This window comes from Ptychodera flava, chromosome 13 (genome assembly GCF_041260155.1).
Source record: "Ptychodera flava strain L36383 chromosome 13, AS_Pfla_20210202, whole genome shotgun sequence".
NCBI lineage: Eukaryota > Metazoa > Hemichordata > Enteropneusta > Ptychoderidae > Ptychodera > Ptychodera flava.
The window spans coordinates 11,439,627-11,454,235 of NC_091940.1; the positions used below are offsets into that span (position 1 = coordinate 11,439,627).

At 40.5% G+C, this 14,609-nt stretch overlaps 1 protein-coding gene across 1 annotated transcript in view; it reads right to left on the reverse strand.

The window, feature by feature from the left end:
• The window catches only part of LOC139147408 (kelch-like protein 20), a 36,030-nt gene extending 22,082 nt beyond the window's left edge, over positions 1-13,948 (reverse strand). The window contains exon 1 of the mRNA XM_070718503.1: positions 12,158-13,948. Within this exon, the coding sequence (XP_070574604.1) occupies positions 12,159-13,931 (1,773 nt within the window). The 5' untranslated portion in view covers positions 13,932-13,948 and the 3' untranslated portion in view covers position 12,158. The remainder of the gene's footprint in view (positions 1-12,157) is intronic.
• Between the last annotated feature and the right edge of the window lie 661 nt (positions 13,949-14,609).

Here is a 14,609-nt window from a genome sequence, read left to right on the forward strand (position 1 = left end):
GGAAATAATACCAAACTCTATCAAATTTCAAAAATAAATATGCAAAAAAATCATTTCTGTAGAAATAGGTCATTTTAAAGTTGCTGTATAATAAAATATCAGATTAACTACATTGTTTTCTGAGAAGTGATGATTACAATTTCTTGAATATGTACATGATCAGTCGGATGTGATAAAAGAAGGTTTCAGAGTCAAAATGACTTGTGTGTTGTACATGTAGCTAGTCCTGCACACACTGACACGGCATAACCTTGCCAGCTTGTATCAAAGCCATCAATCTCTCTACGTGGCGACTGTATGTCAAATTTGCTCAATGATTCATGTGGCTCAGCACACAGGTTTTTTGTTCTATTCAGAAAGAGAGAGAGAGAGAGAGAGAGAGAGAGAGAGAGAGAGAGAGAGAGAGAGAGAGAGAGAGAGAGCGCAACATCCTCCTAGGGGAATACTGTGTACCTGTATTCTGTCATTAGAAAGTACGTGTAAACATCCTTTTCTGAAAACAATCCCATCGGCTGCTAATTACATACCCTACAGAAGAAATAGGTCATACTTCTGTGTTTGTAGGTGTATATTATGACATAAATTCGGACTACACCCGACGCCGACATGTGAGAAAATAATTTCGTTTTGTCATATTTTTGTTTCCAATGATTCGACATCACAAGTGGGGATACTACAGCAGCTCTTGTGGGTTTCCATTTCAACTTGGAGAGCACCTTTGAACTTTCCCATGAAAACCCACACAAGGTACGCTGGATACCCTCTAATCTATTTACTGCCAGGTCTAATTATAATGTAAACCATAGAGTGTGTCCTTCTGAGGTCATCTCACTTCTAAATATGGCTGATCTACTGCTAAAAAGATGCCCTGCTAAAAAATAACAAAACAACGGAACATGAAATTTAAATCCATAGTGGAGGACACACTGAAGGGCATAACCCAATGATAAAGGAAATATTATGAAAAACAAAACAGATGTGACAACGTTGTTGTATTTCCGCCAAACAATGTACTTGGCAACCTTGAAAAAAAAAAGTCAACAACCTCGAACAGTGTCACATCACAAAAGAACTAATTATTTTAGCTTCATCCGCTTTCAATGTTCAATGTTATTGCTTATTGATTTGTGTGAACTGTAAATTAAAGGGTTCATTGCATCCGGTGTTGCTGTGGGAACGGGTGTCACACAATATTTGCTGGACAAAGCAGGACATGAAAATTTTATTTGCCATTTCTCTTTGTTCAGGAAAAGTGGGACGATGGAGATGACAGTACCTTGTGTGCCGTAGTTTCAATCTACCGGAATGCCTGAGCTCTCTTTTCTCATTTAACTTCTACCATATACTGATGTGATCTGTCTTGTACTATCTTTTCATAAAAGACCTATGTGGCAGTGATGGAGATATATTGTATCCTTGCTAACACAGATCTGATCCAAGCATCTGCTTTGGGATGCCGATTCACATCTATTTCACGGCACGTTCTCAGAAGCAGATTTCTTGAGCACACGGAAATTTCCACTGACAGACTCATCCACAGTTGGCTACACTTTTTCATCAAACCCCCTGCTTCAATTAATCACACAAAAGGCAAACGATGACGACACCTTGATCCCCCTAATGAAAACTACCCAATACAGAGGTCTTCATCACCTACTCCAAATCAGACTTCTGAAATCCAACTCAGGCTCCAGAGATTGGATTTCCAGTAAATTCTTCTAATACCACCATCTCGGTAATTTGTCTTTTCCTGGTAAATTTATGACTGACATGGGAAACTGGCTGTAGGGGAGTGAGTGTTTCTTTCTAATCCCATGGTGCAATGTCTGTTGTAAACACTTTGAGTAATTATTTTTAACACGGGGTATAAATAATTCAGACAAGAGGAAAATTCTTCATGAAGTCTCCTTCCCAAGGACGAGCTTAAGGGGATTAACTGATGTTGTAATTTATTTCGCACACTGTACACATAATTTATAGCCTTAATATTTCTATGTTGATAAATTTTAAAGGGAAATATAGCTTGCAAGATAGTCTTATCTGACAAGACGGTAATTAAGTTGAGCAAAGTCTATAAAGTATGGTATTACTGCTAGCTGTTCAGATGATAGCAAGGAGTAGTGCGTTCATTTCCAAAAGCTGCATTTCCAAGAATTTACATATATGATAATTATCTTGCATCTCATTGGCTGCCGCCTTTGAATTGCTACAGGTTTGCTGCAAATCAATGATCACGGCTCCGTGCTATATGTTCTAATGCCACATTTCTATTTCAAAAGAGGATATGCATACGGTGATCCGTCAGAAAAGTATCAAGTGTGGTCATCTGTTGCACTGTACGATGAAGTGTTTGAGTGTGTGCATTACAAATCTGTTTATAATTCCGAAGGACTTGATAGCCTGGTCGTCACGGCAACCGACGATTGCGAAAAATAAAAGAGAATCACACGACATCATTAACCCAATTTTATGATGAAAATCCTCTCAGTAAAATTGACTTGTGTGAGAGAAAAGCACTTGTATTTTGTCCTGACAAAACAAATTTTTTCATCAGGCCTTCTGACAAGCCATCTTTTGCTTGTGAGCAGAAAAACTGCTCACTGGCACCCCAGTGCGCCATGAAGTCAGGGAGAAAAGAATGATGGGCCATGCAGGGCTGTTATAATGACAAATTGTTGGTAACGATATTGATTAAATACCCTGTGATGGTAAACCCTGGACGTACAGAGAGAGCTGCATGCTGTGTGAAGTGAAGGATGCACATATGTATTCAGAGTCTGCTCAAATTGAAATGCAGTAAGTGGCTGGCTGGCTGGCTGGCTGCCTGGCAGACGTATAAATCAGTTTGTATCATGATAATCTCTGGCACACAGTGTTGTGATATCAAACCACCATAACTGATAAAAATATCCATCTGTCACTGAAACTCTGGGTTTTTGCTCATCAGCCACTACTTAGGAAATGATATCATTCTCTGACAATAATCGTATTTGAACAATGATAACCGAAGAATGACTTTTCAGGCAAATTTTTTTTTTGAGGTTACATTTGCGAGCATATAGATTTTCACAGAAAACAAGAGATCCTTTGTTTCCAGCTGCACAATGAACTGTTGATATTGAGGGCATGTAAACACACAAACTGACAGGTTTTGGACAATCTTCCTGACAAATGATTTTACAGAAAAACTGCATAATCCTTTTACGACTCAGCCTGTTTAAACTTCAAACACAAGCAGCCTGGTTCCTTTTGTCAAGCATTGAACCATATGACCTTTGACATCTGACCCCCTTGAACAGTCAGATTGCAGCTTATCTGATAATACGGTTGCCATGGTAATGTGAGTTGAAAAAGTTTTATAAATAGATGACCGGAGACATCAAGAGAACACAGTTGATACTATCAGCAAAGGCAGGTCATCATTGTTCATTGTGCAGGAAGGAGCAAAAAAAACGCACAGTGACGTCCCGATGCTGGTATTATATTTGGGAGTAGATTTAGAACTCTTTAGACAGGTGAAAGATCATGAATCTCATCATTTGCTAAAAGGGTTTCATAAAAGTCAAACGTGACTACGCTACGAACAAAACAGTATACCTTTCAAACATGAGCAGTCAGGGTTTTACTTGTGTGTCGCAGAGTCCATGGACAATACGCATGATTTTTTTTTTAAAAAGGTTGTGATGGTTTTTGAAATATTTATCATAGACCGGATTTTGATCGATCATGGACAACTGAACTGGGTACTTTCATGATATTCATGGGCTGTTTGAAGATCACTACAGAGCCACTTTGACAATAGATTGTACTTTACGTCAACACTTGGCGGGACTTCAGGATTCATCTGCGAGTTCAAGCCACGTTAGAGGACTGACTGATAAAAAAATCACCCAGCCACTTTGTCAGACGTTTGACCCTTCTTAGCCAACTTTGGAGTTCTATGACCAGATTTTTGAACACTATGATGCTTTGCTTTAAGCATCATGCTGTGCTTAAACATGATCACGGAGAGTCCCCATAGACTTCTGGACCTCTCACTTCTCCAAACATTCATCACAACTTTCCAATTTCTTTATCGATTACATTTACAGCCATTTCAAATCTTTTGATGCATTTCAGCTAATTAGAAGTTGGGTAGCATGGCACCCAGAGCAGAAGCTGAAGTTTTGAGTTGGCACTTCATGAGCTCATCACACTTTTCAGTCCCTAATAAAACTCTCCTCCGTCTCCTTGAAAGTTTAAGTACTGTTTGTGCAAGTTCGGTAACAGTATCCCGCTAATATTTATGCTTTCCACCACGTTTTGGGAGATTAGAAGGCAATCTGGACAGCCGCTAACACAGCGGTCCTGATACCTTACAATCAGATGGCGGGCAATCACTGGAAACACAGACCAAACATTTCATGCTGACATGGCAAAGTAGAGAGAGATTTCTGTTCTAATCTGTCTCGATGATAGATCTGTGTTTTCTTAGCGGAAGAAAAGCCCGATAGTCTGTCTATGGTTTGGCGCTTTCATCATACGCCGTCGTCGTTGGTGGACGTGCTGAAAGAATGTTAAAACAAATCTGACTTGACTGGCTTGATGACAAGAACCGTGAACACTCTCAAACTTTGCGTGTTTGTATTTGTTGTGGTTTGTTGATGTGTGTGAGTCATTCTCTGAGTGCCCCCATGACGAAACAAAAACTTCCTGTCTTCAGTGTGTAGGATATGATTGTACTCTGACATAAACCACTGCCCACACATCCTAACACCCTGTTGCCTAACACAGCATTGTAAACGTTCTTCTTCTCAGTGTATGTATCATGTTTTATTCTAAACGGTTACTTCAAGATCGCTGCTCTTTTTCGCCACAGGCAAAAACTATGATACTGTTTCTCGCACCTAAAAATAGTAACAGGGAGGATTATTTATGTGCCGTGCCAACAAGAAGGGTAAAAGCGGTGATTTAATGACAAAGCAGCGTAGCATGTTCCAGTATGAAGAAAAGACATAAATTACCTCTGTGTGTATGTCACAGTACATGGCTAGTTAGCCAAATTTTAACCCTTCTGTCTTAGATGTCGAGCTGAGCCTATTCACCCGACAAGTCTTTTTATCCTCTGTTCATTCATGCCTTATGTAGGTGCTGTACATAGAGTCTGGAAGCTATGCTGTCGCCGGTCATTTTGTAGCTCTTTTTTGATTCCTAGATTCCCAAAGGAACTGGCCGGAGTCTAACGGATTTCAACACTGTTTATGATATTTTGTTGTGTATGCTGTGCGCCTTAAAATGGAAACTTTCACAGGGACAAGGCAACAGCTCTCGGTATACTGTTAGAAGAATACACATACACCTCAGAACAGAGTTGTGAGTCCGATCACGATACACACCGAAACATAACATTATGCATTTAGGCCTGGTGAGGAGACATTAAATGCAATTGAAACATTAGCCCTTTCAAAACCATGGTTTGGCCTAAACTTATTGTTATCAATGGTGATAGTGGACCTGTTGACAGGGAACTGGGGGTGAGCAGGTTTTAAAGGTAACAGAGATGAACTGCTCAATCAGGGAATGTAGCACAGAAAGTACGACCACCACCGTAACAGTAGAAATTAGTATCTCTTTGACCTTAGAGTGTGGGCTGACACCTATTGTTTTCAACACTATTGTATACCTTAGATATAATGACGGAACACACACATAGAGCCCATTATCACATACAGCAGCTGAATTTCCTATTTGTTCAGAAGTTAGACAGAAGACAGGCACTGTGTTGAGTTTTTTTATTCTTTTATAACTTGAACTTAATAGGTAGAAGTAAAAATGTGGACTGTGTCAAATTTTTACAGATACATGTTGTCTATGTTCATAGGGACTAGTTAATACAAATGCAAGGCTGTTCAAATTGTCTTTTCTACACTAGGGGAAAAAAATTTCAAGGTTCTACGGGTACTTAGCATGATATTTAATCAAAATGATATGCAAAATACCACAAAATGGACCCTGGCTAGACTAATGTGTAAATCGCCCAGAGCAATGCTTTCCTGTCTGCTAATTCATAAGAAGATAATATTGATAGCTGAATTATGCAAAGTTGGAGATTATATAAATTGAACTGTGGGCTGTAACATTTAATATTTATCCTGACACAATTTCACACTTTCCATTTTCTATTTCTAAGTTTCAATTTTTTTAATACAAACAGTGACTAGGATCAAGATTGTCCGCATAGATTGTTATCTATTATGCTCATAACAAAATCAGCTACAAAACAATTGAAGATACACATACTATCAAAGTGAATATTCAATGGGGCGGCTGAAATCAGAGATGACATAGAACACTTCCCACTGGGAAAGCTTTTGCAAAGGTTTCAACACCATCCATGTCCACAAGCTACATTCCCTGCCATAAACCGAGAAAACTTACACTGGGTGGCACAGTTCCAAGGCTGAAAGATGGGTCTGCTTATTAAACAACATTATTTATCCAGTCCTTCATGTGTTCGTTTCTCAGGGATATTATGACAATGCAATACTATCTGTCTCTCTACAAAGCAAAGTGCTGAGCGTGTTCAGTTGATGGTAGATGAAACAGGAATATTCTTAATACAGGCGCCCCCCCTAACCTACCCTCCCCAATTCAACTTTCACTGCATTGCGTGACACTTTCAGATCTCGCTTGAATTGTCAATTTATATTCATGAATATTTCATGTAGTTCTTTGACTGGGAAGTCGAATGAAATAACATGGAAAAAACCAGCTCTGTGCCATCCAATATGCAGATTTTTTGAGTAGAATACTCCCAGTAAGAGACAGAATTCACTTCTCTGTGTAAATATTGAATAACACATACCAGTCTCCTCTTTTACCTGTAATTGTTCATTCACTTGTTAAATCAGTTCAGGGGTTTTTTATCTGCCCAAGCGTCAAATACAGATACCGGTATCTACTAACTCACTTTACACAGTACTGTTTCATTCAAATACTTGAGGGTAAATTTTCTCTCTTTTTTTGCATGTGAGTCACAGTGAGTGCATGTTTTTGTGACAAAAGTATCTTTCCTATAATATGTGATTTGTGTAATGTGGGCTTTGCCTTTCTTTATTCATTCACTGGTGGTCACATGGCTATCTCAAATATGCCTCATGAGATCAGCTTTTGTTTTTAGCCCGACTGACATCTGAAATCACAACCTTTGACTTCGGGTACCCTAACCTCTGTTGCCAGCGAGTCAAAGAGAGAGGTACATGCACAGTTGACAAGCTCCAATTCAATGCTGTTTTCCTAGTCCATTCAGATACACTGTAGTGATTAAGTTTCCAATGCAGCTGTAATTCAAAGCAATTTTGAACTGATGGGAATGTCAAAACTATCAGTCAGTCACTGCCCAGAAAGTTGTTTTTTCTACCGTAACCATCTTAGTAAAAGACTATTCTAATGCTAATTTTATGCAAATGACATGGGATATGGTGAAAATGACAAACAAGTTGACTTGGGATGAATGGGCTCTGTTCACCGTCCTTGTCTTGGCTGTCAATTGTCATTTCCTGTATTTTCTTCTGGTTGTAACTTCTCACAATGGAAGACTCCAAATGACAATATGCTTTTAATGTCTTGTTTATTAATAGTGCCCAGGTGACAAGTCGTTTTAATTTATGTGGACAATGCCACTGCTAGTCATGGACTGTCCTTCAAAACAAATAAAGTGTCTCTGTTCCCACATTTACAACCATACATATGTAAATCTTGCAGTCTGTTTACTGGTTTCTGACATAACTGGTGAATGGAATGTGTTGGTAACATATTTCAATCCAACCTGAAGATGCCTGGTTCAGTGACTTGGATATAACCCTATCTGCGCTAGTGTAGACTGCATCCTGTTCATAACCTGTCAGCTTGGAACAAGAGTCAACCGCCGTACAGCAACAGGAGTCAGGCGCCAGAGGAGTGCAAATTTAATTTATTTACTATTCAGTCTGTTCGAGGACAGCAAAAGCACTCAACACTACACCGATGCATTTAATGTACATAAAGTAGTTTCGCTGCTGCCATGAAATTCGTACATTTTCATGATCGATTGTTAGAGTCGGGATAAATTTAGTCAGTCTCAGTTGTTTTGAGTGGAATGCTCTAAATGAAATTTGCAAAGCATTCATCCTGGGCTATTTGTGTTCATCGGTAACTGAAAGTAATATTATCATGTTGTCTACTAGGCCATACAATATCTCTGATGTCGGTAAAATACGCTTAAAATACACTATATTTTGTCACTGATCCTTTTCCTATTGGTCTATTTTTGGAACCTAAGTGCCTTTTCACAGACATCGATTGCTACTGTACCCTTAATGGCTTCCCTTATATTCTTTCACACACAGCATGAATTACTTTTTACTTCATGTTCTGCCCAACAGAGTGATGATTTTTGGGGGGTTTGACAAAGAGTTGAGTTGTCTTCTGGGCTTTAATAGGTGATGTAATTGCAAATGGCATGTAGACAGGTAGTTTTTATCCTTGGCTGATTGGAGGGGAGACAGGTAAACAACGGTAGTCTTTCATGCAAGGATGAATCTGTAATGTATATGTTCGGTTTGACTGTACACAGCTGTGTTGCACAACTGGTAATTAGGCCTAGAGAGGTTGCTGTATGTGGTTTAACTTGTGGCCCTGGATATTTTTTATGGCCATGGTGAACCCGCAACTGGACGGGAATTCTCTTTTCAGCTGTGGGAAAGTTCACCTGACAGGCCTTATGCATAGAGCACTGACAGACACAAATCACGGCTGCAGACCACAGCTGGTATTGGCAGGAAATTTTTGCACGTTGAAACACAGGAAATTGGGTGCTAGAGTAGGCTTTGGGATGGGTCTACTTAACACTAGCAACAGGAAGGCAAAAATGTCACAGTTCAGGTGTTGTGAAACGACTCCCCGGCCACACCACATGTGGAAACACCAGCAGCTCAAACTCTCTCTTGCACACGTAGCTCGGCAAGTGAGAGGTCTCACGAGACAAGCAATTCCAGCCAAACTAGAAATGCCAAGAGAAGAAAGTCTTCAGTGGACACTTAGTCAAGCCATGCAGGTCCTGTTCTTATTTTCAATTCACGGCATGTAGAATGACCTCACTGATACCTGAGTGTGATCACAGCTTTCTCTTCAACAGCTGTTGCATACAGGCGACAAATTACAGGGTATGCTGCTTTCAACAGACAATCCAGGGCCCAGTCTGCTTTCGCTGATGATTTACTGCTCTCTCACATTCAATGCTTTTCAATGCATCTGATTCTTTTATACCCCCTAGGAAATTTTGAGGTGACAATAGGGTGTTAAACAACGAGACGTGGGAATAAGATATACAATGCTGAGAAAAGTTAAGTGATTGAAATAAGCACACTGGTGATAAAATTCAAGTTATTGAAATATGTAAATAAGTAAATAAATAATAATAATAAAATAAATAATGACGGTGTGTTTTGATATTAATCTGGATAATCTGGTATGATAATGCCCATTAACATTTCCATATCAGATATACCATGGAGGTACTACCTCCATGGATATACTTACAAAAATATCAAACAAATAATATTCATATTGCTTGTAAAAGCTTTCATGAAAATGGGACGACAAAAACCCAAAACACTACTGTTTTCTGCACAAATTAAGATTTTTTGTCATCCTCGTCTGTCTGTTCTACCTGTCTCAACGTAATTTTTGGAAGCTCTAATCACTGTGACAATGCAGTTTCCATGACAGCGTGTCAAAAGCCACACCACCTCTAGGCAGTGTTGGACCACAGCAACCAAGACTATGAGGCTTCCCATGGTCGTCAGCAGGGAAACTCTATTTTTGGAGCATGCCGCAGGTGACCACACACGCAAGTACTGAGCAAAGGAAGCCATCAATAACAACACAGATAAAAATGGGACAACAGGTGACCACAGGGTTGAGAAGTGAAGTCCCCCCTGGTTACTCATGCTTGCTATTTATCTCCACCATAAGCGGCTACATGCTTGACTGGCCGCAACATTTCTTCACTCTTCCGGAAACGGTAAATGTCAACTAGTCTCATCTGTGAAATGTCAAACCTCTACGAAACAAGACAAAAAACACTTCAGCTCCTGAAGACACTCTCTCCCCAAGTCTACCTTTCACCAGCTCTCATCATCTTCCTTTCTCACTCTGTTCATGATGACCATTTACCACTGACACGCCTGATCTGATTACAACATACTGTACTCCCGACAATAGATCTTCCATTTCCCCTTATCTCTCACCAATGCTGAGAAATTACACAATCGCCCTAATTAAATTTTAATTATCACATTGATAAAATGTGTCCATTATTTTCTATTTTCTTTGTTTCAAAATTTAATTGAAAGTTGTGATCACTTATCATAACAGTACATTACCCAGGTGGGTGATATTAACTGTAGCAGGGTAATTTAAGTGGTTGTCGGGGTAGGCAATTACTGCATTCCAGGTACCTCTCAAACCCCGGTAAAAAATAATCTGCCAGCAGAAGAATTCCATCTGCCCAAAATTCCGCAATTACTTATGGAATTCCTAGGTGTCATGATACGGAGAAAAATGACTGCAAAATGCACCTGCAACCACTTGTGGCTGATTTCTGGTGGCTGATTTCCTCAAACCAGAGATTTTTCTTTTCATGCAGAGGCAGGGATTTTCTCAAATTGCTGACAAAAAGTGGCTTGACTCCACATTTTAATGTATCTGGTACAATTTCTTTGTTTGGCAGGTTTTTTGTAGGGAATGTGTATGTTAAGTTTCAACGTTCCTGAGCGATCATATATGTTTACAATTCAGGTTAAAGCAAGAGGACAATGAGACGCCTATAAGTATTTGTTCTTTCTTTCTTTGGCTTCAAAGCATGTCTTATCTTTCAATGTAATCGGAAACAAGCCTTGCATCTATTGTAACACCACACAATAAAATGGGACTGAAATGCTCAGCAATTTTTCTCTCTGGTATTTTCATGGCGCATACAGAAAATGTCAAAGTATTCCTGCATGTAGCTTATGCGGCCCCCACACACATCAGAACACATCCTCTACTACTCTGCATGTTTTTGCTTGCACTCTTAACATGCCAGATAATTAGTCAAGCTAATTTATTTCCAACAATGTTGTCTTTTGTGGTGTGACCACTGGGCTGACATGTGAATAGGGGCAGACAATGACCGGTGGAAGCTTGTATTGTGCTGGTACATGTCCCTATCAAATATAAATCAACATTTGCTATTTTGAGCACCTATGCACTGTGAGGACAGTCTCATTGACTGTTGTAAAGCTGTGGTGAAACCCTCCAAAGGACTGTGGCTCCTGCCAACACTGCCAAAATTCAGAATCTGTACTCCTGGTTAGTCTTATTATCAGACTTCCAAACTTGCTACAACCATGGAGGTACTACCTCCATGGTACAACACAGTATTATTTTCAGTACGACCCTGACTTTGAAGAATTGGGGGTGGGGGTGGGGGGGGGGAGAGGTTAGGGGTTTTAAGTGTTACGTCACTTTTTTATCATCACTGTGTCCATCATATTCATACATACATACATATAATTATTGATAGATATTGTAAGTCTTCAGAAATCCCAGGATGGCAGAAACCTTGTTGAAACAGATCGTAGATTTCTCCATTTTGGTTTCAAAGGCATAAAAGTTCTGATGCATTGACAGTAAAACTTTGTACATTACAAAGTGTACCTAGTACATTTCCGCAGGCAGTTTGGCGGTATCAACCCTTGTAAAGGTTTTCTACCTCTATGGTCCCACTTCACCCAGACTAAATCCATGTTTGTCAGGTGAAGTACACCTGAATAGTTTCAGCAGCTCCATATTTAAAAAGAAGAGCCACAGACATTTTATGGGTTGTATACTTTAGAGACGATCTCTGGATCTATCACATATTTACCATAAACACTTTTTTCTCTTTGTTTGGGAACAAAACTGTTAACCTTGTTGACTGGTCATTAAGGACAATGCTGTATTGTGAGTGTGTTTGCACCATACATACAGTGGAAAAATAAGAATTGAATGCCTTCATAAAAATACTAGCAATCTATATGTGTACATGCTGCCATCAATTAAATAAAGGAGTGCTACACATTAAACAAATAAAATTGAAAACAATAATAATATGTACCTTAGGAGATGGAGGGTGCCTCATCCATGAGGAACTCATATGGAACTTGAAGGACACAGCAAGCAGATGCCAAGGTTGATGCCGGTGGTGGGGCAATGCTACTCCATAGGCCCAACACTCGATTGTAAATACATGCATCGGTGGTGATGGGTGAGTTGCAGTATTGCCTGTTGTCGCTCTTCCAACCACCGAAGACATAGACATTTCTGTCCAGAGTGCAGTACGTAAAGCAGGTTCTCTCTGGCAGACTGAGTGCATTGTGTCTCTCTTGACTCCAAAAGTTCCTCTCCGTGTTAAAGCATAATTCTTTGGTCGCAAAGTCGGTGACAAATATCTTCCTCCCGTGAGCTTCAACAACTGGGAACTCCCAGGGCTGACCATCAACCGGGAAAGGTGACAGAGTGACCCATGTGTCAGTCTCAGTGTCATACCTTTCGACAGTCGTAACAGGTTGCCTGGAACTGTCCCTACCCCCAACGGCATAAATGTACCTGTCATCAACTGTGGTTAGGTGCATGGCGTACCTTGGGTTTGACATTTGGGCCACAAATGTCCATTTGTCCAGTTCAGGGTCATACTTTTCCACCGTTCTGAGAACATTGTCCCATTTAATGCCGCCCGCCGCATAAAGACAGCCATTGCACGCGATCAGTGCCAGGTATTCTCTTGGGGTTTGCATGAACGCAACGTTGCTCCATGAATTCGTGATGGGGTCATACCTATGAACTTTGTGAGACACTAGTCCGTTGCTCGATCCGCCAGCTACATACATACTTCCATGCAATACTGCGGCAGCATGGAATCGTAGTTCATTGGGCAGTCCTGGTAGGGCAGTCCATCTGTTTTCCTCCACGATGTAACCGAAGGTCTCGGCTACCGGTCCGTTGGCGGACACTCCACCGGTGATGACTACAACATCAGTCAGCCGGCCCTTCCGTGGCTTCAGAACGGGGCTGTCACTGCAGTAACTACGCCTCGTCGTGTCCGTCTGGTGTTTGGCGTCTGCCAAAAGTTCCATGCACTTGGGGTTTTCCTTTATGAGCTCTTCATTGTCAACGAAGTTGATCAAGTAACGGCGGTTTAACTGTGGCAGTCGAACGTGCGAGAGAAGTTCTGGGAAATACTCTTTGCGGTCTTCAAGGTCAAATTTCGTCCATTGAAGCACAAGTTCATAGATACTTTCTTCTTTCTCCACTCGGAGTTTTTCGTCGGTGATGAGATCAATGAGCTGGTCTACGTGTAAAGCCAAGAGATCATCGGTACCCTGCGTGATCACATGCATAAACTGGTTACGTACGAATTCGTTCGCTCGGTTGTACAGTTCATTGAAACGATACAGGTCTGCTAGCTGTTTGACAACAAGGCAGTTCGAAGCATCCATCTTCTTTGAAAGAAATTCGCAGCAATAGTCCCGCAGGGCGGGTATGAGAAAGTGATCAGCACCTCGAAGAATAGGCTCCACATTGTCCGAATTAATGGAAATCGACCCAGTGTAGATGTAGTTCAAGATTTGATCCATAGCATCAGCAGTTGTACACTCGATTGTGGCCATATTCCGTCTCCCCTCTTCCATACCACTGTAACACATCGTATCGAAGTAAGGGCTGCAGGCAGCCAGAACATTGCGATGAGCTTTAAACACCCTGTGCTCTACTTGCAAAACCATATCACAATACTTTTCGTCAAGTCTCTGCTGCCTAAGTTTCTCAAGTATTCTACTACCTTGATCATTTTCGCCGAACTTCATAGAGGCACCGTCCTCTGACAGCGCCATTTTTGATATGTCACAACGAGGCTCGTGAACAGGATTTATGGGATCGGTAGGAAGTTTTTATGCAAATAACCAGCACAAATTAGCATACGATACATTTTTGAAGGTATAATATTTTGGCGTTTTTCTGATAATCGAATCAGACAAAACCTTCAATTTAACATTTTAATCAACATAACCTGAGTTTAGTTTAAACAATTCAAGAGATACTGTTTTAAAGAAGCGATATTGTGGTACATCCGGGGGTGTCACTCTGTGTCGATAAGATTTCAAAACGCTGTCAAATATAAGAAGTTTAGGCATAGTTATGGACGCAATTTATATATAAAGTGTATCTACTAGGTAAACATCTAAGAAGCGTCGCACTGTGTATTAAATGTTTGAAAAGCTTATCATCTTTATGATACATATTCGACAAGGTATATTTGTGCCTGCAAGAGGTCATATGTAAATTAACGCGGGAAAATACAGTTCACAGCCAGCGCGATAGCGACGTCGTCCTGCTACACGGTGCTGACAGCAGGTACGAGGCACCACACAACAGTTGCAGGCATACAGAAATAGGACATCGGTAAGTTGGCTGTTTACCAGTATACGTCCGTCACAAAATGAATGTGTCCCTTCAACATGTTTTTCGAAATAGCCAAGAATTTCAGCCGTTAATCAGAACGTTTGTTTCGA